We start from the raw sequence: 25,030 nt of genomic DNA, 5'->3' as shown, positions 1-25,030 counted from the left end.
TATCTTCATTTATATTTATATTTATTTAATCCCCATACATATATATGTACATATATATATATTTACATATATATATGTATATATATGTATATATATATATATCTATATCCAGAATGCAAGGGTTTAAATATCCTTCCAGTCCCTGGTCTACTCCCACTCCTGTGGCACTCTACAATCAACCAGTTAAAATAAGGTTCTGGTGCTCAAGGATACCAAGTGATGAAAGTTTACAGTACTTCCACACACAGCAGTCCCTTACAGATCTGGAAAGATTTTTTGGAGAAGTTGACATTCAAATACAACTTTGAAGGAAAGTAAGGGTTCTTAGAAGATGCAGTACTGTCCTTCCTGGAAAGGTGCATTAGGAGGAGGTAAGTGCCATGTATGGAGGACAAGACAAATTTGGCTGGAACATAGTGTGTAAAGGGGAGTATTTCATAATTAATCTAGAAAGGTAGGTTGGAGATGGATGATGATGGGCCTTACCTGGAGTTCCTATATTTTTATACTTAAATGTTGAAGTTTAATCCCTCTTATACATGAAAGACCATGAAGCATTATGTCCTCTCTAAGTGAGGCAACAAGGTACAATTGATAGAATGTTAGATTTGGAGTCAGAGGACCCAGGTTTGAATATTGACTGAGCCACTTCTGTGACCTTGGGAAAATAATTTAAATTCTAGGGTCCTTGGTTTTCTCATCTTTAGAATAAGGGTTTGGATTAAGTGGCCTTGAGTTCCCTTCCAGTTCTAAACCTATGATTAAATGACCTGTATTGATCCATGCTGGCTCAGTGATCACATTTACCTCCTAAATGTATATACATTATCCCTTTAATAATGTCAGAATTTTGCAAGGCATCCTTATTAACACCCTGGCCTACTGAGTCTTAAAAATATACTTTATTGTAAAATAAGCACAACTAAGTGAACATTGTATAAGGTAACAAAAATATTGCTTTAATATTGACTTTGAGTGAATAAGTCATTTTGACTATTATACTCAAATTAACTATAAGGGATATATGAAGAAAAATGCTATCTATATCCAAAGAACTGATAAACAGATGTATAGAAAAATTTTACATATCATAATCAAAGACCATGTAGTCAAATTCATGACATGACTTGCACAGTTATATTTATTATAGTGTAGGGAATGTTGTTAAAAGATACCCTTCTCACTTGCCTTTTCCAGAATCAATCTACTTCATGGACTAATTTATAGGAAATAGGACTATTGGTGATGGTGTGAATGCTACAGGAGTCTCTTGGTCCTTGAATTGGTTTCTCTTTCATAGTGTGGCACCCCAGCAAACTATCAATCTTGGAAAGCATCAGCACATGATTTCTGGTGACAGAATGCAATAACTCCATACATCTAAGATTGTCTCTCCCTGGATTAATTGTTAGTATGGCCTTTCAGTCTTTCCTCCTTTAAGCTACTTATTAATAATGGCACAAATGGGCACAGCTTTGACATTAGGACAATGTCAGCTTGCTACTCATAGGACTATGCTGCTCTGTTTTGTTAGTATATTCCCTAGAGCTTGAGCTCACCAGGCAGGTGGGCCCCTCTCATCAGGTGAACCCATTGTAGGGTCCCATTCCCTTCACAAAGAAAAGAGAACTTTTCTTCAGTTCTCTGGCTTCTCTGGGATACCTTATTTCCCCATGAATAAGACATACCTTAATTTTGGGGCCTGAAATTTGAAAAAACTTGCATCACATAAAGTTATTGAACTCAAGTTTTATTCATAATGAAATTTCCGGCATCTTTTGGGCAAATCTGGTACATAAACACATGCTTAGTCCATTCTGTCTCATGAACCTGAAGCACCAATTGTGTCTTCCTTTGAAACCAGTCACTTTTTTTTTTCAATAGCAAATCTTCTTGCCTCCTGCAGAACTATCTTTACAGACACAGGAATTTCCATTGCCCTTTGCTCTTCAATCCATCTCTTCAGTTCCCTCTCTCACTCAGGCTATTTGGCTGATTTGCCTCTCATAGCCTTCTTCTGTCATGGCATTTTCAGTAAGGTTTCTTCTTCCTGTAGTCAGTCTCAGATTGTTTTCTCAGTTGGAGGAGGACCAAACTGACGTTCAGCACCACGATTTCCATTCACTTTTGCAAAATGGGTCACTTTAAACTTGAATTCAGAACTATATGAAAATCTTTTCTGAGCCATTTCTGGACAAAATGTGGCAAAAAGTAATTTAATATACTGATAACAAATGCAAAACAATGAGCACAAAGACAAGTGTGAAAAAGTAGGAAATGCAAGTAAAAAAAAAATCTTCAACCTCTGTATAAGATGCTCCCAGTTTTTAGACCCAAAATTTTGGACACCTTAAAGCCACTCCCAATTTTGGGGATTCTGAACTTGACTGCCTTTTGGTCTGCTGAGGGCAACCGAGGCCATCACTTTTTCCTTTCAGATGGCACTCAGCAGTCTTTCAGGACTAATTGTCCCCTGTTCAAAAAAGGAATCTATTCTATTGCCTTTTTTTGAAAACCAAGAATTTTCCTATTAGATATGATTTCATATGGCACCTCATCATTCTTTGCTTTTTGATAATCAGCAGTATCAACAATTTTATCAGTTCATTTAGTACCTAAGATAGCATTTGTCCAGACCCAATGACTTAAAATCATTGAGGAAAGCTATGAACTTTCTTAGGCAACAATATGATTCAGTGGATAGAGCACTAGCCATGGAATTCAAATCGGGCCTCAGATACTACTAGTGGTGTGACTGTGGGCAAGTCACTTAACCCTGTTTGCCTCAGTTTCCTCATCTTTAAAATGAGTTAAAGAAATGGTAAACCAGGGGCAGCTAGGTGGTGTAGTGGATAAAGCATCGGCCCTGGAGTCAGGAGTACCTGGGTTCAAATCTGGTCTCAGACACTTAATAATTACCTAGCTGTGTGGCCTTGGGCAAGACATTTAACCCCGTTTGCCTTGCAAAAAAAAAAACCCTAAAAAAAAAAAAGAAATGGTAAACCACTCCAGCATCTTTTCCCCAAATGAGGTCACAGAGAATTGGACATGACTGAAATGACTCAAAAATAACAAGGACTTTCTGGCCACCTCCTTATTTGTCTTAGGTTTCAGGTATTAACGATTTCTGTACTTTTTCCCCCCAGTGCTGAGATTCTTCTCCTTAATAAGAGAAACAAAATGAGAATTTAAGAGCACAGCTCTCCTCATTCTTTATCATCCAGTTCCACTTGAACAAGACTGTTCTTTGATCTTTAATTTAGGGGGTAGCAAGGTGATGCAGAATCTAGAATGCTGGTTGCAGAGTCAGGAAGACCTGAGTTTAAATCTGCCCTCAGACATTTATTAGTGGAGTGACCTTAGGCAAGTCAATTAAACTATTTCTGCCTCCTGTTTCCCTCAATTATAAAATGGGATAATAATATAATATAATAAATATAATAAAAATGGGGATAATATAATAATGGGAATAATAAATATCTAACCAGGGTTGTTGTGAGGATAAAATGAGTTTTACTAAAGAGCTTAGTATAGTTCCTGGCACATAAGAGATGTTATCTCCTTTTTATTATAAGTTACTATCTTACTCCAACCATAATCCAAAGAGCCTACTTCATTATCCTTAGTAATCTTCAATACTTTCAGTTTGTGTTAAGCTTTACCACTCACAACATCATTTGTTCTAGACATGCTTTTCTTTTGAATTCATCCTGCCTTTGCTATGCTATACTTAGCATTTTAAATATTTTATTTTTCCAATTATATGTTATGAGTTCTTTAACATTCATCTACTTGTATATTTATAAGTTACATAATTTTCTGCCACCCTCCCTTCCCACGCTACCTCCCCTCAGCAGTGAACAGTCTGATAAAAGTTTTGTGTTTAACAAATATCTAGCATTTTAAAGAATTAAAATGGTCACTGAACTCAGAGTGTGTTCATATTAGTTTCTTTAGACAGCCCCCTCTCCCTTTTATTTCACATTTGAATAAATTGTGGCTTTATATTTTTGCTCTTGAACATATCTCCTCCCTCTTAAACTTCTATGGAATTCTAGGTCATGGGATTCTACCTTTTTTCCCCCCCTCTGAATTCTGTTCTCCCCAAATCTTAGGAACTTTCTCATTTCTTACCTATTGTAAATGAAGGAATGAAATTATGAGAACTAACTCATATAGCTAGTAATTTCCCATGTCATAAAAAGTCATGCCTAGACCTCAGTTTGTCTGTATACTAGCTCAATTTATTTCATCAATATTTGTTGAATACCTCTTCTGTGCAAGACATTGTGTGAAGTACTATGGAGAATGAAAAGAAGCCACAATCTGTTGTTAGAGTGAATGCTGCCTTTATGCAAAGCATTCAAGATGCATAACTATTTTCTCTGAACTACCATTATGATTATAATCAATACAACTGTTATTTGCTAATTATCTAAATCATATATAGTATTTCTTTCTCCCTTACTATAGCACAATGTAAATAATACTGAACTTCTAGTAAGACTAAGCGCCCAATCTTCCCATTTATTAATCATGCTTCTCTTTGACATTATATAAACCTTTAAGTACTTGACTTTAAAAATGGGGATGTTAACAATGTCTTCCAATTATCAAATGAGATAATATATATATTAATCCAAGTTTGTTCTGTAACTTAATTTCTCTCCAATAGACCTGATCCAGGAATTTGGTTTTGTCCTAGATTCCATTTCCTCAGGTTCCAGGAGGCTTGGCTTTGGAATTCCACCTCTTGCTTCTGTTGTTCCAATGCTAGACACATGCTATTATGTTTGGATAGATATAATGGAGTTTTCCACTCATTCTAGCAGCTTCTTGGCTTGTCCTCCATAATCTGTCTTGACTAGTCACATCCTTGCCAGATAAGTGTAAAATTGGGGCAAGTATTCTTTTCAAAAAGATTTCTGACTTTTCCTTTGCAAGTTGTAGGGTTGAGAAAGACAGGGTTGAGAAGAGGCTTGGTTAGACAGTCATATACTATAAAAGCATATTTAGCTTTATTCCTAGTCAAAATCCTGATTTGATATTTAGAGTGGGCTTTATTTGGGAAGATGACACTGATATTGAAGTATATACCTCTAGTATTTTGCATTATTATAAGCACAGTTTGGTTCAAAAATCCTATGAAGTGGTTGTATTATTCAGATTTGCACAGCATATTTTCATTGAACAGAAAGTGTGAATTTGAATAATGCCAACATGAGACTTAGTTTTAAGGTTAAAAGTTTTTCAGGAATGGGGATCAGATACTTTAACAAGGAATAAATAGGGAATATTAAAGAATAATGAGGATATTTCAATTAACGGGGGGTAATATAAGAGAATAGTAAGAAAATGGGGTTAAGTGACTTGCCCAAGGTTACGCAACTAGGTATTAAGTGTCTGAGAGATCACATTTGAACTCAGGTCCTCCTGACTCCAGTGCTGGTACTCTATCCACTGTGCCACCTAGCTGTCCCTAGTTTAATATTCTTGTTAAACTTTAACAAGCTTTCCTAGAAACATTCCTGTGAAAGTAGTCCCAGCAAATAGCATTTTCCCCCATTCTATAGTTGAGAAAATTGATGGTCCAGAGGTTAAATTACTTGCTTAGGGTCACAATGATGGTGCTTCTAGGACTTAAGTCTAAGATGTGGGCTCTAATGCCAAAAGAAATGCTTGGACAAATTGACCAAGGAATTTGAATCATGGAGATTTTACATTATGCTGCAATAGGCAGTAGAGAACCACTGTGATGTTTGGAGTAGAGAGAGAGATATAAGATCAGTGTTTTAGAAAGATTAATTGAACATCCTCCACTGAAATCTTATTCTAAAACCTATGGATAACATAGGTTCTCAAAGGATTTGCCAACACAGCACAGACACAGTTACATGTTACCAAAAATAAAGCTGCCACTCACAGACCACTCAGGTTTATTGAACACTCTTTTTTTACAACAAGCCTGTGTGCTAGGTGGGCTGGAGAGAGTGATGATCAGTAAGAGATTGACTTTCTCTTTTGAAAGGACCAGGTTTAGTGTGAAGAGGCTCACCACTAGAAAGTTAGCCAACACATAATGATTTTTCTTTACAGCAGCTGATAAAGACTATTTAAAAGGTGTAGCATTTCAGTCTGTGTCAGTGGAGGGAATATCCACACTGATGAAATAGTAGAGTCTTAAAAATATATAAGGGGTATATTTAGTAGCAATAGTACGGTAAAGGGAAGGAGGAGAATAAAGGAAAGGCAAAACTATTGATTAAGGTGTTTATTTTACCAGGTGCTATGTTAAACACTTGACATGTATTCTTTCAGACAGTTCTGTGAGGTAGGTGCTATGATTACCTCCATTTTGCAGTTGAGGAAACCAAGGTGGACAGAAGTCAAATGACTTGCTAGGGGTCATGCAGCTAGAAAGTATCTGAGACTAGATTTGAACCTGGGTCTTCTTTACTGTAGGCCCAGCTATATTGTCCAGAAGGTAGATCTGGATTTTTGCCATTATCCATATTATATATATTAGTTGTATGATTTTGAAGAAATTATGATTCTTAAATGAGACTAATTTTGGGGGCCAGAACAGATCATTTAGGTAATATTTATAAAGTAATTAGCACAGTGTCTGGCACATACGAGATGCCATATAAATGTTGTTATATAGTTCTAAGATATATGATTTTCTAGAATTGGATTTGAGTAGACAGAGAATGTGTAAAGGAAGGACAAAAAGATCATTTGACTTAATAAAGGCAAGAGATGATAAGGCTTTTCCTTAGGATAGTATACATACAATTAAAGGGAAAAGAATAAATGTAGGAGACAATAAAGATAAAGAATCAACAGGATTTAGTAATATATAGGTTACTAAAGTCAAAGGAGAGGAAGAAGTCAATTTTAATTAATAGGTTTTAAGCCTAGAGAATGTGAGAACACTGAAACCTCTGAAAAACTTGGTTAAGTTAGGAATGGAAACTAGTTTGGGGGGGTGGAAATGAGTTCAAATTAGGTATCATCAACAGAGATAATTAACCTTAAGTAGATAGATGGATAAAATGTCCTATTGGAAATAGTTTTATGTCACTAGCAGAGTTAATATTTGAAATCATAAGCAAGATAAATTCTCCTAAGGAGTCATTGTAAAGGAAAAATGTGGCATCCTAAAATTGATGTCTGGAAGAGTACAGTAGCTGAAGATAAAATATAAGATATAAAACAAGCAGAAAAGAAAAGATTACATCTTTAAGGAGGCCAGTTTCAAAACTGAAAGGTACAAGCTGCTTGGAGAAAGGTTTACTGGAAGTCAGAATGTTAAGGTTTGCCATGACTTCCAAGATCACAGAAAATAGTTTAGACTGGAAAGAACTCAGAGGTCTGTTTTTGAAGAACCCCTTCTGCTCATAGATGAAGAGTAATCATCAGCTTTTGCTTTTAGAGATCTCCAGTGAAGGAAGAAATCACTACTTCCCAAGATATTCCAGTCTACTTCTCTACAATTCTGTTAGGAATTGCACCCATTGTTCCTCATTCTGACTAGTTAGTTCCAAGCCAGGCTACTTTTATGGGCTGGGCTCAGGACTCAAATACTTGTTGCTTGTGTGACCCTAAGCAAATTAATTCACCTCATTTTCTTTATTTATAAAATGGAAATAATAATAGCATGAGATAAATATAAAGTGCTTTAGCACAGTGTCTGGCACAGAGTAAGTGGCATATTATGGTTTGGTTATTACAAGATACTGGCAGAAGAAAAATATGGGCTTTCTATTCCATAAATTGCTACATTTAACCTTTTTTTCTACATCACATCCTTAAATATCTTTCTCAAATTCTACCTCCTTCACATAACTTTCCTTGACCATCTAAACTAGAAATGTCATGTCCCTCCTTAATGCATCTTAACACCCACTACCTTCTTTTATTACCTATACATAAGTCTTATCTTCTTTACTGGATTCTAAGTTCATAATGGCCAGGGAACATATATGTATGTATATATCTTTATGCTTTCCATAGCCCCTAGCACAGAATTTTGCTCATAGGAATTTAGAATATCTTTTAACAATGACAAGCAAGATACTTTGTACTTATGTGTTTAGGAGGCAACTGATGAATTATGAAATATAAACATTCTAGTCAGTGGTAGAATTGGGTTGGAGAGTATTGAGAATAAAGGGAAATAGTAATTGGATTATCAGATCTTAGAAATAATGAGTCATTAAGACCCAGAAAGAAATGGTATGTCACCTTTTTTTTTTTGCAAGGCAATAGGGTCAAGTAACTTGCCCAAGATCACTCAGCTAAGTATTATGTGTTTGAATTTGGATTTGAATGTGAGGTCTGGTTTTGAACTCCAGCTGCCCCTTTAACAACCTTTTTTGATTAGTCTTTCATTTGTTATAAGAACTCACAATGAAGAAAACTCCTTAAATAGTCACAGCTGATTTAAACTCCATAAATAATCATACTTTGTTTTTAAATTTCTGTTCTAGGATTGATTTGAACAATTCTTGATTTTTTTTTTTTTAGATTTTCTAAGGCAATGGGGTTAAGTGGCTTGCCCAAGGCCACAGGGCTAGGTAATTAAGTGTCTGAGGCCGGATTTGAACTCAGGTACTCCTGACTCCAAGGCCAGTACTCTATCCACTGTACCACCTAGCTGCCCCGATTTGAACAATTCTTATAATCTAGTTTTAGTGTTTGTTAGTTTCTCAACTCTTATTTTTTGCCAGGTGACACAAAACATTAAAATTCTTTTAAATTTAGTTATTTTGTTGAAGTTTCCTCCTCATCTTTTAGGTTATTTTATATTTAGCGCCAGAGGCAACATAAAGCCTGACAGCATGGGTCATTTGACCCATGTTAATTAAAATATTCAAAATGCCATCTCCCTCTTCATGGCAGATTATTTTAATAAAATCTGTTCCATTCAACTCTATCCATAACTAATTCTTCACTGACAGTGGTAAGGCCGGTGTTAGCTATCCCATGTTAGTGATCAAGTACCACCTAATTCAGTTCTGAGAGGAGAATCTTCTATGCCATTGTAAATGGTTTTTCAAGTAAATAACTAACAGAAACTTTACTCTGAAAAACACAAATGAAGTATTAAAGTACCTAATGTTCTTAAGTTATATACAACCCTACATAATATCAAAAAAAACTTTTGCTCTTCTTATTTACACTACTCTCAAATTTTCCTCACTATTTTATTACTCCTATAATGTGAACTTTGTTCTAGGTGAGTTCCATGTTTAACAGACATACCAATAGGTAACATGTAACACAGTAACGTTTAAAATTTTTTATAAGTTTCTGCTTCTAACCTTCTAATCTTCATTTTCATCTCTTCTGCCAAAAAGTAGGATTTTCAGTGCCTTGTTTGATCCAGATGAGGAAGTAGAAATTGGCAGGTATCAGAGTCAGAGAAAACATAACCTGCCAATAATAGGAGAGTTGATAAAGAAATATTAGGAAACAAGAATAGTTGTGACAGTATGATGGAGAAAAAGTACTAATGAGTCATACTGTTTTTCACAGGATCTCTAAGGATTCTACTTTGTGTAATTCAAATGCCCTAATGGGCATTATCATCCCATTAGAGCTCTGGTCAGGCACATACATATGTTGACTAATTGTTTACTATATTGCTGCACAGGGGAATTTAGTTTACTCACAAATTCCATTTGTCTATTATATTTAGAGGGATCTAAGTTTTGCACAATTATGGATATCTATTGAGCTTTTAATGTGGAGACATATATATGTATATAATAAATAAATGTGTGTTTATATATAAACTTGATTACAAAGATCTTCTTAGTAGAAAAACACAATATGCTTATTTTGCATAGAATAAATTAGACAAATATGGCACAGTTGACACAAAACATTCACATTTTTAGAAATTATTTTGTTGGAGTTTACCCCTCTTTTTGGTTATTTTACATTTAGTTTTAGAGAACTAAGTTGAAAGTAGTAAGAAAAGAAAGGTGATAAAAGACTGGGGCATTGATATAACAAAGATGCTGTCTTGAAAGGGCTCCTTAAAGGTAGATAGTGGTGTTAAGGAAAGACTTAGTATATGGAGATCCATTTATTTGGAACTGCTCATTCATTTAAATGTTTATGACAACATTAAAGGTCTTAATGGAGTCATGGATTCCCAGCAAGTAGGATAAAGAAATTCAGGCAATAATTTATATATCATTATTGCCATGCTTTCCACATTAAGCTACTGTCATACACAGTATGACATAGTATCAGTACACACAGAAAGACACACACATATATATATATAGCTTAAGTATTTTAGTTTTGTTTTATATTCTCAGCAAGTGTGCTTTTTCTTGTATATATATATATATATATATATATATATATATATATATATATATGATTCATTTGAAACAGAGGGTAGTTAACTTAAATTTGTTTTACATAGTACAATGTATAGTACATATCATGAATGTGTATTTTCAGTGATAAAAATTCACTGAAATGGTTTTTAACATTGACACAATGTTAGTACACAGCCTCTTGTCTACTGAGCAGTTTCATAAGCATGCTTTCTCCTGGGGAAGTTTTGTCCTTATTTTCTAAAGGATGCTCTGTGTTGCCTAACTACAAAGTTCTAATGTAATCATATGACTGCATATGATACAAGAGAAAATAGATATGAAATCTGAAGATGATTAATTTTTTTGAGATAAGAGAGATAGTATAACAATAGTAATCTATTAAGTAGAGGTTGGACTAGTTGACTAAATTCATTGCGGGGTAGAGGGAGGCAGTCAGGATTTAAGTAACTTGTTCCAAGTCAACAAACTACTCCAGGGCTGTGTTCTATTCTCTGCACCAGTTGGTTGCCCTTTTTTATTCCTTTAAAAAAAAGTTTCAAGGTATGGTTGTTCACATTCTACCGAAGAATCATTCTTCTATTTTTATTTTATATTCTGTATCCCTTTTTCTCAATTCAATGAGAATGAACTTGAGTTTCTGGATACTTAGCTATAACTTTTATAAATAACGTAGTAGCTTGATGGTCAAAAGAGAAATTCTGTGCATTGGTCCAACACATCTATGTTTTCTCCATCCTCTCAAATAGGAATACTGATGAAGGACTTGGCACTAGTCATCTTTAGCATCTCATCACAATTGCTTTTACTATTATCTATCTGCATAGCACTTGAGTTAGGGAAATAAGTAAGAGACAAGGTTCCTGCCCCTGAGGTGCTTATAATCTAATCCTTGGGGAAGCTTTTTATGAGTGAAAAGTTAAAGGATAAAGGTAGCTTGTGATTTAGTATTAAAATGGTACACTAAATACAATGAGCTCTTAAAGGAGGGAAAGGTCACTATGAATAGGAGTCTTACTAAGAAAGGCTTAATGGAAATAAGGAAATTCAACTGTGTCTTTAAAGAATAGCAGGATTTGGATAGGCATGGGGGTGAGAAAAGAGGATCTAAAAACAATATAAGCAAAGACACAAGCCAGGAATAAATAAAGTGATGCTGAGTTATTCAGTTTGACATGTTTTAGGTGGTGACTTACAAAATGAAATGGGTGAGGAACTAAACTCAAAGTGGATAATTTAGGTTACAGTTAATTCAGGCATAAGGACCTGACTAGATTGGTAGCAAAAGGGGCATATATGGAAAAAAAATTGACAGAGCAGTAAAATAATTGTATATAGGAGGCAATAGAGAGTCAAATGACTAAGGTTTCAAGTCTGTGTATAGCACTTTATTACAAAGTGCTTTCACATACATTATCTCATTTGATCCTAAAAATAACCTGAGGTAGGTAGGAACTTAGGTTTTGAGAGGTTCAAATGATTTGTTCAAGATCACTCAGCTAGAAAATAACAAGATTCCCAATTCCATCTCTTTGTCTTCAAGGCAAGTACTCTTTCTCCTACAGCAATAGAAAAGGGGAATCAGAAAGGCAGTTGCATTTCTTTTTTGGGGAGTGATTTGTGTGAATGGCTAGGGATGGAGATGAATTTGGTTTTTCATATGTTGCACTTATGATACCAAGAAGGCATCCATGGAAGATGTCTATTGGCAGGTGGAACATCATGAATGAAAAGAAGAAAAGAGGCTAATGAAGGAAATATAGAATTGAGGGTCATGCACAGAGAGGTGACAGATGCAACTATGAGAAAAGATGAAGTCTCTGTGGGGACAGAATATAGAAGGAATAGCAGAAAAATAAGAATTGGGGGATGGAGATAATATTTTTGATTATAGGAAGAAAATTATTATGATGATAAAAAATTTTTTTCAAAGAGCTATATCAGTTCTTTCTCCATGAAAAGATATTTATATGACAATTTTTGCTTCAGAAGTCTGAAGTTTTACCTCCAAATATTCTATGACAAATTTAGAAAGAAGCTTGGATTGAAAAAAACTGGGGAAATATTATACAGAAGAAGCACTGAAGAAAGGATTAAGTTCATAGTATTTTCATCATGATAAAAAAATTATTCCAATTTGTATTCAATCTCATTCTGAGAAAAAAATGGAAAACTGACCATGTCAGACTGCTTTAATTAATAATATCCCTAAATAATGGGTTCAGCTAACCATTTTTAACTCTGACTTTTAAGCATAAATATCTTAGAGTAAAAATTAACAATTATTCCAGTTTCTGATATTTAAAAATCTTTGCTTTCTTTTGGAAACAGGTCCCTAAAACATTATTCATTCTCAGTGGCCTAAATAGCAAAGCTGGATATATATGGTCTTTTTTTTTTTTAACACAATCACTACAGGTTTTTATAGATATATAACATTATTGAATTATATTTAACATTACTTAAAAAATTCATATTGTCAATAGATTGTAGTTATTTACTACCACATATAATAATATATGTGGTAATATATATCATATATATATAGAGTCAGCACCACTAAAATGAAAAGGTATTTTTTTTATTCATTCTTAATTTAGTAGGACTCAGAAAGTAGTGATTGCAATAGCAAAGTTTCCATCAAATTAGCACAATGTGGGGCAAAAAAATACATAAAAAATTAAATCTTAAGGCAGAAGTAAACATCACAAAACAAACACTTCTAATAAAGTCTGTAGAATCTCAGGCATTTTTGTAGTACTAAAAGAAATTCTATCAATTGCATCTAGATTTCTAGGGTTATAAAAATTTTAGGCTACTGATAGAAATTTAACTGTGTAAATAAGTAATGGCTACTAAGATGCCCAAGTGATTGGTTTTAGGCCAAAGGAACTAAGGCAAATGTTTTAAAAATATATAAGATTGTACAGTATTAGATACACAGTATTTCTGGAAGTCTTTTCAACCTCCTCTGCCCCCATTGTATCTTTAACAGAATTTAAATTGTTCTATGAATTATCTCTCATTCCACAGCAGTTTTATCCTATTAGTGACAAAGGAGCCAATTTTGGGGGTGATGCAACAATTACTTGTTCATTACCTAAATTACAGCACCTTCTCCTGGTTACAAAATGATGCCCAAATAACTTGAAACATTAAATGAAATGAGTGATCCACTTATCTCTATTATTTGTGATTGACTTCAACCTGAGTACAAAAGAGAAAAGTATCTTTATGCTTATGTGCTATCAATAGTAGCCCTTCTGAATAGTAGTTAGGGTTAACATTCTTAAATTCTCCTTTAAGTGAATAGAATTATTTCTGTAAAATTTAAAAGTGCTTTAAACCAGATACAAAAAGTACCTAACTTACAAATTCTAATGAAATAGAAAACCAACAGTGTCAAATAGGTCAAATGTCTTAAGATGTCTGCATTTAATTTTGAGAAACTGAGATTTAAATTTTTATGTGATAAATGATAACAGTATCATTAAGTAATAGCAAATTATACATACCTCAGAACTCTCTAATATAAACTTTTAAACTATTTGTAATAATAAAACAGCTATTGACTCACTATACTTCTATTAACAGTTTGGAAATTCATCAAAAATGTTTATCAGAAAATTCCATGTATATTCATTCTGATAAAGTATAGGAAAATACCGCATTGAAGAGAATTCCCTAAAACTACTAAAGAATCTGTGATATACTGATTTCAGGTTTTCTATGAAGCCAATCCAGGATCTGGCATTTAAATCATGAACACTATTACCAGTCTTAATGACAGATATGAAAAATATGGTCACTGTTGCCTACAGTTAAATAATACTTGTGTTAAGAAAGGTAAAAATACAGTCATGCATTTTTTTCCCCAATTCAGTTTCAATTTTTTTAAATTGATGAGAGATACAACTTGTCAAAAGAATGTATGTGTTTCTTGGTTATCTCACCTTTTGAAAGTTTATCTTCAGAACAAAACAGCACCCATGTAAAAGAAAAGGAGTAGGGAGGTAATTTTTTATACATGCTATCCTCCTATCCCCCTTATACTTAGGTGTTTCTAGGTGTCATTCTCCAAAGAACTCAAAATAAGGAGCAGAGGGATGGAGCAGAACATGTATTGAACCAATCAAGAATATTTGTGTGTAAAAGAAAGCTTCCAGCTTATTCCCACCATTCTGGATATGCTATGTTCACATATAAACTATATAGCCTTATTTTCAATTTACCAATTTAAGGAAACAATTTAAGCTAAAATTTTGAAATAGATACACTAGCTTGCTTTAAATGCAAAGATTACAGTTTTTGTTTCTTGGTTCATCTTTAAAAGAACCAAAAACATCTCTGAGTTTCATGATACAATATGCAAAAGTTCAAATATTTACATATATACATTTCTCTATTAAAATTCTCAAGTTTCTTCTCATTGTTTCTTTACAGGTCATTTTAAAAATAAAAACCAAGAAACACTGAAGCAGAAATTGTTCCATTTTACAGCAAATCAGTTTTTCTGCATTTTCCTCCAGTACGGAATTTATAGGACATCATTGAAGCGTTGCTTCCCATAGTCTGCAGGGTCCATTTGAAGTTCACGTTCTTCATCATCTGTAAGAGAAATGTTTACATATCAAAAATATACTCTTAAAAAGGCCATTGTAGAAATTCATTTTAGGTTTTTGCAAGGCAATGGGGTTAAGTGGCTTGCCCAAGGCCACACGGCTAGGTAATTATTAAGTGTCTGAGGCCGGATTTGGACCCAGGTACTCCTGACTCCAGGGCTGGTGCTTTATCCACTGTGCTACCTAGCCGCCACTAGAAATTCATTTTAAATAATGCCTCAGAACTCTTCTTTCTCCTTTACTTAAAGACAGCTGCTTCTGTTCAATTTTTTTTAAATCAAGCTAGACATAAAATTTACATCACTTCCTTCCCCACAAGAAAATGACAATGAGGTAGGACCATTGAGATATTTATGTCTTCCATTGTAAACTCATGGTCTTGATTTAATTTTTCAAATGCAGGCTAATATTTTATGTTGGTTTTAAAAGGATGCATGTTTTGCAACAGAAACCATGTTAAAATATTTATAGTAAAATCTTGTCTGAAACCTTTGAAGAATAAATAGGAATAGGTAAGTTTTATAGTTAGTTGAAGATGTACTCTTTATACACCAAAACATCTTTTATTTTGATCATTTTGCACAGAAATCTTCTAAATTACATTTCTCTGTTACACCCAAAACAGTTTAGGTTTTTCTTACTAAGGGCTATTATGATAAATATCAATGCCCATCATATGCAGCATATAGTAAATGCCTGTGGGTCCTAATAGAGGTATACAGGGCTAAGATAATAAATGTAGAACTGGAAAGGTCCATCTAGCCCAATATCCTCAGTTTTACAGATGAGAAAACAAAAAACAAAAATAGATAGGTTGGGTGATACACCTGAAATAGCAAAGCTAAGATTCTAATCCAAGCCTTCTGACTCTACCTCCAGTGCTGTTTGCTTTGTACCATATTGTTTTACCTGAAACTAAATGTTATAATTATTCAAGCTGGAACAGAAATTTCTAAGAGGTTTTTTTTTTTTAGTTTTTGCAAGGCAAATGGGGTTAAGTGGCTTGCCCAAGGCCACACAGCTAGGTAATTATTAAGTATCTAAGGCCGGATTTGAACTCAGGTACTCCTGACTCCAGGGCTGGTGCTCTATCCACTGCGCTACCTAGCCGCCCCAAATTTCTAAGAGTTATTGTTTTGCCTCTATGTATGATATCACCTAGCCAAACCAAACATAGGATGATGGTTATCAATTAAAGCAAAAGGAATACACAGACTAAATGGATCATACTAATATAGTTCATTTCTATAAAGAAAAATCTCATCTATTTAGAATGGCACTTAAAAGAAAACAATTAGAAAGCTATCCACATTTGACTGAAATATTTTATAGTAACTAAAAAAAAAATGTCTCAATTCCCAGTGCATCACTTAAGTAAGGGGTACCTTCAGGACCATTTGGATAAATGTTTAAAAAACTGACTCTTTAAAAAACAATACCTATAACACACTTTTAAGGTTAATCTGCATCATTAGCAATCAGCAAAACAGAAAATCAAACCCTGGCCTGTGTTTGCAGATTCTTGAGGTATAAATGTTCACAATGAAAATTTAACAGCTTGCTCTGAGCCAACTTAAACTGGTTGCAGCAAAACCTCCCATAACAAAGGATCTGTGAATCTCAATAAATAGGTTTTCTGGGCTAACAACACAGTGGTATTAATTTCTATCGGAAAGTATATTTACTTTTCTTCTTTTGAGTATAAAGGACTTGCCTTCCAAAATTATTTAAACCTAGATACCATACACTTCTATTAACTATTTTTGTTTAGTTACCTCTATTTTGAATTCTGTGAATCAAAGTGGACACCTTCATAGGATTACTGATGGAAGTTATTTTGAATGAAAAGAATGAAAAATAAAGGTATATCTAGAACTCATTGTGAAAATCCAAAGAAAGTGTTTTAGAATTATGGGTTGCTATTTTTAGGACCTCTTATTATGAATTTTGTTCTGGATGATGCTGGAATCAATTTAAAGAAAAGCAAATGAAATCTCATGTAAATTTCCTTAGATCCCAGAAATGTAAAGAACTTAATGCATTATGATTAATTATGCTTAATCTGTGGTACAAAAATAGACAATGTGCAAACTGGGAAAATGTGACTTAAACAAAATCAGAATTTCCAAGGAAATATTTTTTGTTTGGTCTCTGATTTAGAAATATGCAATTTATAAGTGACATATATACAAACTGTCACCAGAGCTTTAACTCCTAAAGCCAAAACCTTCTGGGGAACCAGCTGCTGGAATCAGAGCCCTAAGAGCTGGGAGCGAGAGATTCTAGCAATTGCTGGAGCAATGGAAAATACAGTGTTGTTTTCTCATTTGTCAGGGGCTCTAGATTTGGTACTGGTTTGGATGGGGGACCTCTATCCGAAGGGTTAAAGGGGAAAGAGGTATATCCAGTAGTGGTTGTGGTGTCTCTCTTAAGAAAGCTTAATGAAAGTTCTTTTCCTACTACTGGTGGCTCCTGGTATATCTTGGGTTAGAATCTGCAACTTTTAAAAAACAGAATCAGTTATTGATGTTAATATTAGCTAGCATATAATGCTTCAAAGGTTGCAAAACACTTCACAAATATTATCTCATAATCTCATGACAATGCTAGGAAGCAAGTGCTAATATATTTCTCATTTTACAGATGAGCCAACAGGCATTTGGAAGTTAGTAACATGCCCAGTCTGAAGCTAAATTAGAACTCAGGTCTTCCTGACTTCAGGTCCAATATTCTATCCATGTCATCACCTAGCTGCCTTAATGATGGTTAGATTCCAATGCATTATTAACCATACAGACCAAGTAGGCCATTGTCTGTTGACTTTACAACCTAAACACCATTTATAAAATTTTCTATTGGAAAGCACATTAAGTAATATAGGGTGATATATTCAGAGTAGAAATGAGTTTGCCTTGTCCAACCTTGTCAGTTTACAAATTAAGAAATTGAGGCCCAGAGGGATTGAGTGATTTGCTCATGGTCGTATCAGAGTCAAAATCAAACCTAGTTGTTTGCAATGTTCTATTAAACCACAGATACACAAAAGAGTTTCTGTATATTTCTCTTCATAATAGATGTCACAGAAGCTACTAGAAGATAGAAACCAGTTATTCCTCACTTCTGAAAAATCACTGTTAACTTAGCCCTACCACTCTGGATAAGTAGAATAGAGACTTATGCCATAATTTTGTGTGCATGTCTATGTAGTAAATGGTTTGTGAATTTTGACATGTATTGTGATCCAGAATATGTGTACACATCCATAAGAATATTGGCCTCTTTTCAACATTTATTATAGCAGGTTTTAAGAAATTTGCACATATTTATCATAACAAACAATAAGAACTATCAATTTACCTGCTCCTTTAACAGAGACTTTAGAAAATTCATCAATTCCTCAAAAATATATCTAAAGAAAGATTGTAACTAACAGTTAAATGATAGCAAATAATCCCACTATTCCAAAAACACTAATTTTGTCATTTTAAAAATTGTGGGATTAGCAGCTGTGCCTTTCTTTGGTACTTTGCTACTATTTCTTAAAGTCCAGACTAATGGCCCACAAAAAGTCTACCACAAATAGCCTAGTATTCATATATCCAACCCTGATGTTTTTGAGTATTTTTGGTACATTTAAGTTTAGTTCTAAAGCCAAAGGAATAATGTTTTATTCAAATTATAAAAGAATAGAGTTCTAAGTGATTAGAATAGCAAAAAGCATTTTTTTTTCCAAACTGTGATTCAATTCTAAATGAAATCATCACTTAGGGGTACAAGACTGTCTTGGCTATCTTCTGCCAAGTTTGATTTGAAGAAAACTGCATGTTTTATTTTCTGTTCATAATTATCTCTTGGGGGTAATAATAGAAGTTCTTCTAAAATGCAAATAACCCTAAAAAAGATATTTTAAGTTACTTAGATCTCATGACAATGAATTGCAACTGTTATTATTTTCAGGTGACAGGAAAGATAGATTTATATGAGAGCTAAGCTTTTGGATAGAGTAGGTACACTAAAAGAGTGAGGGAAAGAAGTATAGAATGGGCCTATTTTTAAACTTTGGACCAACCTTGAATGAGTATACTATTAAACCGAAAATTCCTTTAAAAAGTCATTGGACTTCAGAAAGGTAGCACAGATTATATATAAAAAAAAAGATGGTCAATTACTGATGGAAAGTAATGGAGCTAGACAAAGCTACAGAATTATCTAAGAACTGGATGAAAATACATGAAAGCCCTTCAGAAAGAAAACTAGACATAGAGCTAAATATAAACAATTAAGTTAAAGCCAGAAAATAATGCAAAATTCAACCAAATCACAGTTAGAAGCACAAAAGCTCAGTGAAAGAGGAAGATATGTCAGTCAACAACATTTATTTGAAACTGGTTAGGGGAAGTAAGTGGATATTGGAGAAAAAAACAAAAAGCTAATTTCTGCCCTCTAGGAGCTTACAATCTAATTGGGTACACATGCAAGAAAAATGCTTGATAATTACAAATGCAAATAATTTTCTAATATGATGCAACCAAAATATAAAAGGATTGAGGATAAAGAATAAAAATGATCAGTGGGATGAAGTTAGCCAAGGTAGGGTATCTGGGAATGGTTATACTAAAGATAGGTAGATAGAGAATTATAGTTGCTTTAATAAGACAAAAAATTAGTTAATTCACTTAAGGAGTTTCATTTATGTCTCTTCATATAATTTTTAACATCTTTCTTAAAGACTCTAGACTTGGAAACCTATGGTCATCTTAACAAGCATACATCTATGTGAAATTTAGTGGTTCAAAGTTTTTTTCCTGTTAATTATGCAATACTTTTAAAACCAAATATATTTTCTTTTAAATTTCACAGCACATTTTAAAGTTGAAACTTTAGTTACTGTAATGACAGCAAGGGAGAAATCAAGAGCAAGTTAAACTTACAATCACAAAAGCATAATTTCCCATGCATAAGTATTGTAAGATACAATAAATACATACCAATGCCGGTTTAATTTCATAATCAACTTTGGCAGAAAAGAAAAAATTCTACTGGAAGCCACACCAAATTACATATAAAGAGCCAGAAAGCAAGCAGGCAAAATGGCAACAGAACTATATTCCCTCAAATACATGCAGTATTAAAACATAGGAAGGGCAGCATGCTCACAGGTAGTTTCTGAACTTTCATTAAATTAAAAGTTCAGAAGTATCACCTAGGGGAAAATCTGTTGAATCTGTGTATTACACACAAAAAAAATCGCTAATGGACTTAATGTAATGATGAGTATGACAGCTTAAATTTTAAAAGGGAAAATGAGCCAAAAATTCATTCTTATTGTTTAACAAGTGTGAATTAAATAGATCTTCAGTATAGGAGCCCATTCCCTTTTGTGCCAACCATCTCTGGAACCCAAGGTTATGTTGGGTATTATTTACACCTAGGTTAGAAATTTTTTTTCAACTCTAGAAACCTCAAAAGAAGTCCTTTTTTTTGGTAGTTTTGCCTTAATAAAGTCTAGAGGCAGGTGAAAAAAACATTAATTCCTATTCAAAGTTTCTGAAGATTTTAAATTTCCAAACTGTAACAAGATCTTGAAGGCATTTTAAGATTACAAGTCAAAATAACAATTTTCTAAAAATAATTTCAGAATCTAAAACTACATTAAAGCATTCCTACAAAATTTGAAATAAAAACTAAATTGAAAAATTATACAAGCCTTCTTTGTATTAAGACAGTTCTGCTAAGAAATGGGAAAAAAAAAAACTACACAAATTCAACTAGTAAGCCAGAGGTGGGTTTCACTGTCACAGCATGGAGATCTGACCCACGCTCACCTTGGACGTCTTCTTCTCCACCATCACCATCTTCTTCCTCATTGTAAGCCAGTTCAGCCTGCTTGTCTGCCTCATACTCACCTACGTTACCATCATCCCCATTATAATCCGCCAATTTAGAGCCATGCTGCGGATCAACAGGGGATTCATTTTCATCAAAGAACCGGCCTGTGAAGTAGGCAGAGGATTAAGTCAGAAGCAAAGAGGAAAGAAAGAAAGGAATCTACATTGAAAGCCAAGCAGAGGGTAGGCTAATGAATCCTGGCAATGTTAGGGTTTCTGGTAAGGAAAAGACTGTTTTGTGAAGGCTATCCAAGATAAAAGTTAATAGAACTACAGCATTTAAAAATAACTCTTAAGAATTTCTCAATTTCACTTTAGTGCTTGTTATTTTGATGCTTATTTAATTAAATAGCACCAGTCATTTTCAACTTTGTAGATTTTTTCCTCAAAATTTCAGGTTTTTCTAGCACTTTATCACTTTATGATAAAAAAATATTTCCATGAGATAATGAATGTGATTATTATTTTGTGATTGGAGAAATTTGAGCATTTCTGCCTTTCTGTTATTTTAAAATGCAGCTTTAATTAGCCTAATTCTTAAAGGGTATTTTTAGTTTTATTGTTATAGAGCAGGTTAGTTTCTTTTAGAATTCTAGGAAAAATTAATAGATTATACTAAAAATCACATTCTCCCTGTCTTTAGCAAAACATACTGAATTGGGAAATGAAAAACAAAAGTCTAGAAGGTACTAATATATACATATATATGTATATATATACACACATACACATTTACATACATACATATATTTATACATACACACACACACATAATGATCTTCAGAAAAAGTTTATGCTTGATGAATCACTGAGAATCAAGTAGAGCTTTTTAAATTGGATACAATGAAAAATCCTAACAAGGAAGCTATTAAACTTGTAATAAAACTACAATAATACAGGGCATATAAAAATGTATGGCTGATTCATGAAGATAACGAGGAAAGGCATTTGAGATCAGTATCAAATAAATTAGAGGATATGAAAATGATTTCTTAGTCTAAACAATTAAAATTATAGATGAAACTGATAAAGTAAGAACTTAACTTTTTTTTTTTAGGTTTTTGCAAGGCAAATGGGGTTAAGTGGCTTGCCCAAGGCCACACAGCTAGGTAATTATTAAGTGTTTGAGACCGGATTGAACCCAGGTACTCCTGACTCCAGGGCTGGTGCTTTATCCACTGCGCCACCTAGCCACCTAGCCACCCCTGAACTTAACTTTTTAAAAGAGAACGCTTATTTGTGATAAAATTTCTGTGTTTTTCCTCAGAATGCTTTCTGATTTATTTGGAAAATAAGTTTAGATTTTATTTAATCCCAGCTAAGCCTTAAAAAGTTTTAAAGAAGTAAGGCCACACAAGATTGCGGAAAAAAAGTAATTCATTATAAATTCATTTTCTTGCTAAACATAAAGCTTATTTGTCAACATGAAAGTGAAACGAAAAGAGTTTAATATATTAAACTTACATTATTTGGGGCTATAAAAACTATATTTGGAGAGAGTAACAATGTATTAGGGTCAATATATATTGAAACTATCTCCAAGAAGATTAGTAATAACTGCTTTGCTTATGCTGTAGGTAAAACAGAGATGGAAAGAACTGTTGAGTTCTGATTCATTTCACAACTGGTTCAACAGTCCAGTATTTCTAATTACTAGATAAAGTAAGATTAAAAACAAATCACAACAGTAGAGGTTTTTTTGAAAGAAAAAAGATATTACCCCCCCCCAAAAAAAACCCAAAGAAAAAAAGATGAGAAGATGAAGTCATTTTGGAGCCTCCCTTCCAAAAAAGACGATGCACAGAAACAGGGTGAATAAGTAACAACAAAAAGAGAGACTTAAGAAAAATGTCAAGATTCAGAAAGCCTACTTTCAAAAAAATCCAGAGATAAGTTTCTTAACAATAACAGCAATACAACATTTTGGCAGTACTGATAGTTTTTTTTCCCCCAAAGTTACATAAATGGTACAAATGCAAGCAGTAAAAATGATAATTTTTCTTAAAAGAACCAACCATACATTTGCTTTTCAACATGCAGTAAAAACAAAGTAAGCAGTATTCTTAAATCCTATTATGGAAACAGAAATTCCCATATGCTTTAAGTAATTGATATGGTGGTACTTATATGGAGATAACTTTTTATATATTCTTATTAAAATTTCATCAGTTCCTCAAAACACTGTAATTTTTCTTTTTTTAAAAAAAGATTGTATTTATTTTGAGTTTTACAATTTTTCCCTAATCTTATTTCCTTCCCACCCCCCCACCCCACACAGAAGGCAATTTGTCAGTCTTTACATTGCTTCCATGGTATACATTGATTCAAATTGAATGTGAGGGAGAAATCATATCCTTAAGGAAGAAACATAAAGTAAAAGAGATAGCAAGATCAGATAGTAAGATATCAGTTTTTTTTCCTAAATTAAAGGTGGTCTTTGTTCAAATTCCAGTTCTTTCCCTGGATACAGATGGTATTCTCCATAGAAGACAGGCCCAAATTGTCTCTGATTGTTGCACTGATAGAATGAGCGAGTCCATCAAGGTTGATCATCACCTGCATGTTGCTGTTAGGGTGTACAATGTTTTTCTGGTCCTGCTCATCTTGCTCAGCTTCAGTTCATGCAAATCCTTCTAGGTTTACCTGAATTCCCCTCCCTCCTAGTTTCTAATAGAACAATAGTGTTCCATGACATACATTTACCACAGTTTGCTAAGCCATTCCCCAAATGAAGGACATTTACTTGATTTCCAATTCTTTGCCACCACAAACAGGGCTGCTATGAATATTTTTGTACAAGTGATGTTTTTACCCTTTTCAATCATCTCCTCAGGGTATAGACCCAGAAGTGGCATTGCTGGATCAAAGGGTATGCACATTTTTTCCCCCTTTGGGCATAGTTCCAGACTGCTTTCCAGAAAGGTTGGATGAGTTCACAGTTCTACCAACAATGTATTAGTGTCCCAGAATTCCCACAACCTTTACAACAATGATCATTGTCCTTTCTGGTCATACTGGCCAGTCTGAGAGGTGAGGTGGTACCTCAGAGATGCTTTAATTTGCATTTCTCTAATAAGTAATGATTTAGAGCAATTTTTCATATGACTATGGATTGCTTTGATCTGTAAATTGCCTTTGCATATCCTTTGACCATTTGTCAATTGGGGAATGGCTTGGTTTTTTTTTGTTTTTTTTTTTTTATAAATTTGACTCAGTTCTCTGTATATTTTAGAAAGGAGTCCTTTGTCAGAAATATTAGTTGTAAAGATTGTTTCCTAGTTTACTACATTTCTTTTGATCTTGGTTACAGTGGTTTTGTCTGTGCAAAAGCTTTTTAATTTAATGTAATCAAAATCATCTAGCTGGTTTTTAGTGATGTTCTCCATCTCTTCCTTAGTCATAAACTGATTCCCTTACCATAGATCTGACAGGTAAACTACTCCTTGATCTTCTAGTTTGTTTATAATATTATTTTTTATGTCTTAAATCCTGTATCCATTTGAATCTTTCTAATCTAACTTTCTTCCATACTAACTTTCAATTTTCCCAGCAGTTTTTATCAAAGAGAGAGTTTTTATCCCAATAGTTGGACTCTTTGAGTTTATCAAACAGTAGATTATTTATTTCCTGCTATTGCACCTGGTCTATTCCACTGGTCCACCACTCTGTTTCTTAGCCAATACCAGACAGTTTTGATGACTGATGCTTTATAATATAATTTTAATTCAGGTAGGGCTAAGCCACCTTCTTTTGCACTTTTTTTCATTGAATCCCTGGAAATTCTTGACTTTATTTCTCCATATGAATTTACTTACCACTATTTCTAACTCATTAAAGTAATTTTTTGGAATTTTGATTGGTAGGGCACTAAACAGGTAGTTTAGTTTTGGTAGAATTGTCATTTTTATTATATTAGCTTTACCTATCCATGAGCAGTTGATGTTTGCCCATAAATCTGACTTTTTATTTGTGTGAGAAGTAAAACACTCTGTAATTTTTCTAAGAAACGTCCAGGTTTATGAAAAGAAGGTTAAGAATAATAGAATGTCAAGTAACAGAAACACAAAATATGGTTACATTAATTAATACCCTAGAAATCGTATATTAACTATATTAAGAATATGCCTGGGGCAGCTAGGTGGCGCAGTGGATAAAGCACCAG

The 25,030-nt window shown here is 33.6% G+C and overlaps 1 protein-coding gene across 6 annotated transcripts in view; it reads right to left on the bottom strand.

The window, feature by feature from the left end:
* Window positions 1–1,502: 1,502 nt before the first annotated feature.
* Window positions 1,503–25,030, bottom strand: part of GOLM2 (golgi membrane protein 2) — a 107,050-nt gene continuing 83,522 nt past the window's right edge. For 2 of the 6 annotated variants that reach the window (XM_074235284.1, XM_074235285.1), the window contains exons 9-10: window positions 20,806–20,973; window positions 10,370–14,966 (exon numbers count right to left, since the gene is read on the bottom strand). In XM_074235284.1, the coding sequence (XP_074091385.1) occupies window positions 14,896–14,966; window positions 20,806–20,973 (239 nt within the window). In that variant the 3' untranslated portion in view covers window positions 10,370–14,895. Of the gene's footprint in view, window positions 9,439–10,369; window positions 14,967–20,805; window positions 20,974–25,030 lie in introns of those variants that run through there. The other 4 variants (XM_074235286.1, XM_074235287.1, XR_012478135.1 and 1 more) reach the window with 3 other exon arrangements.

Source organism: Macrotis lagotis, chromosome 4, assembly GCF_037893015.1.
Source record: "Macrotis lagotis isolate mMagLag1 chromosome 4, bilby.v1.9.chrom.fasta, whole genome shotgun sequence".
NCBI lineage: Eukaryota > Metazoa > Chordata > Mammalia > Peramelemorphia > Peramelidae > Macrotis > Macrotis lagotis.
This window is presented reverse-complemented; position numbering and strand designations above follow the sequence as displayed.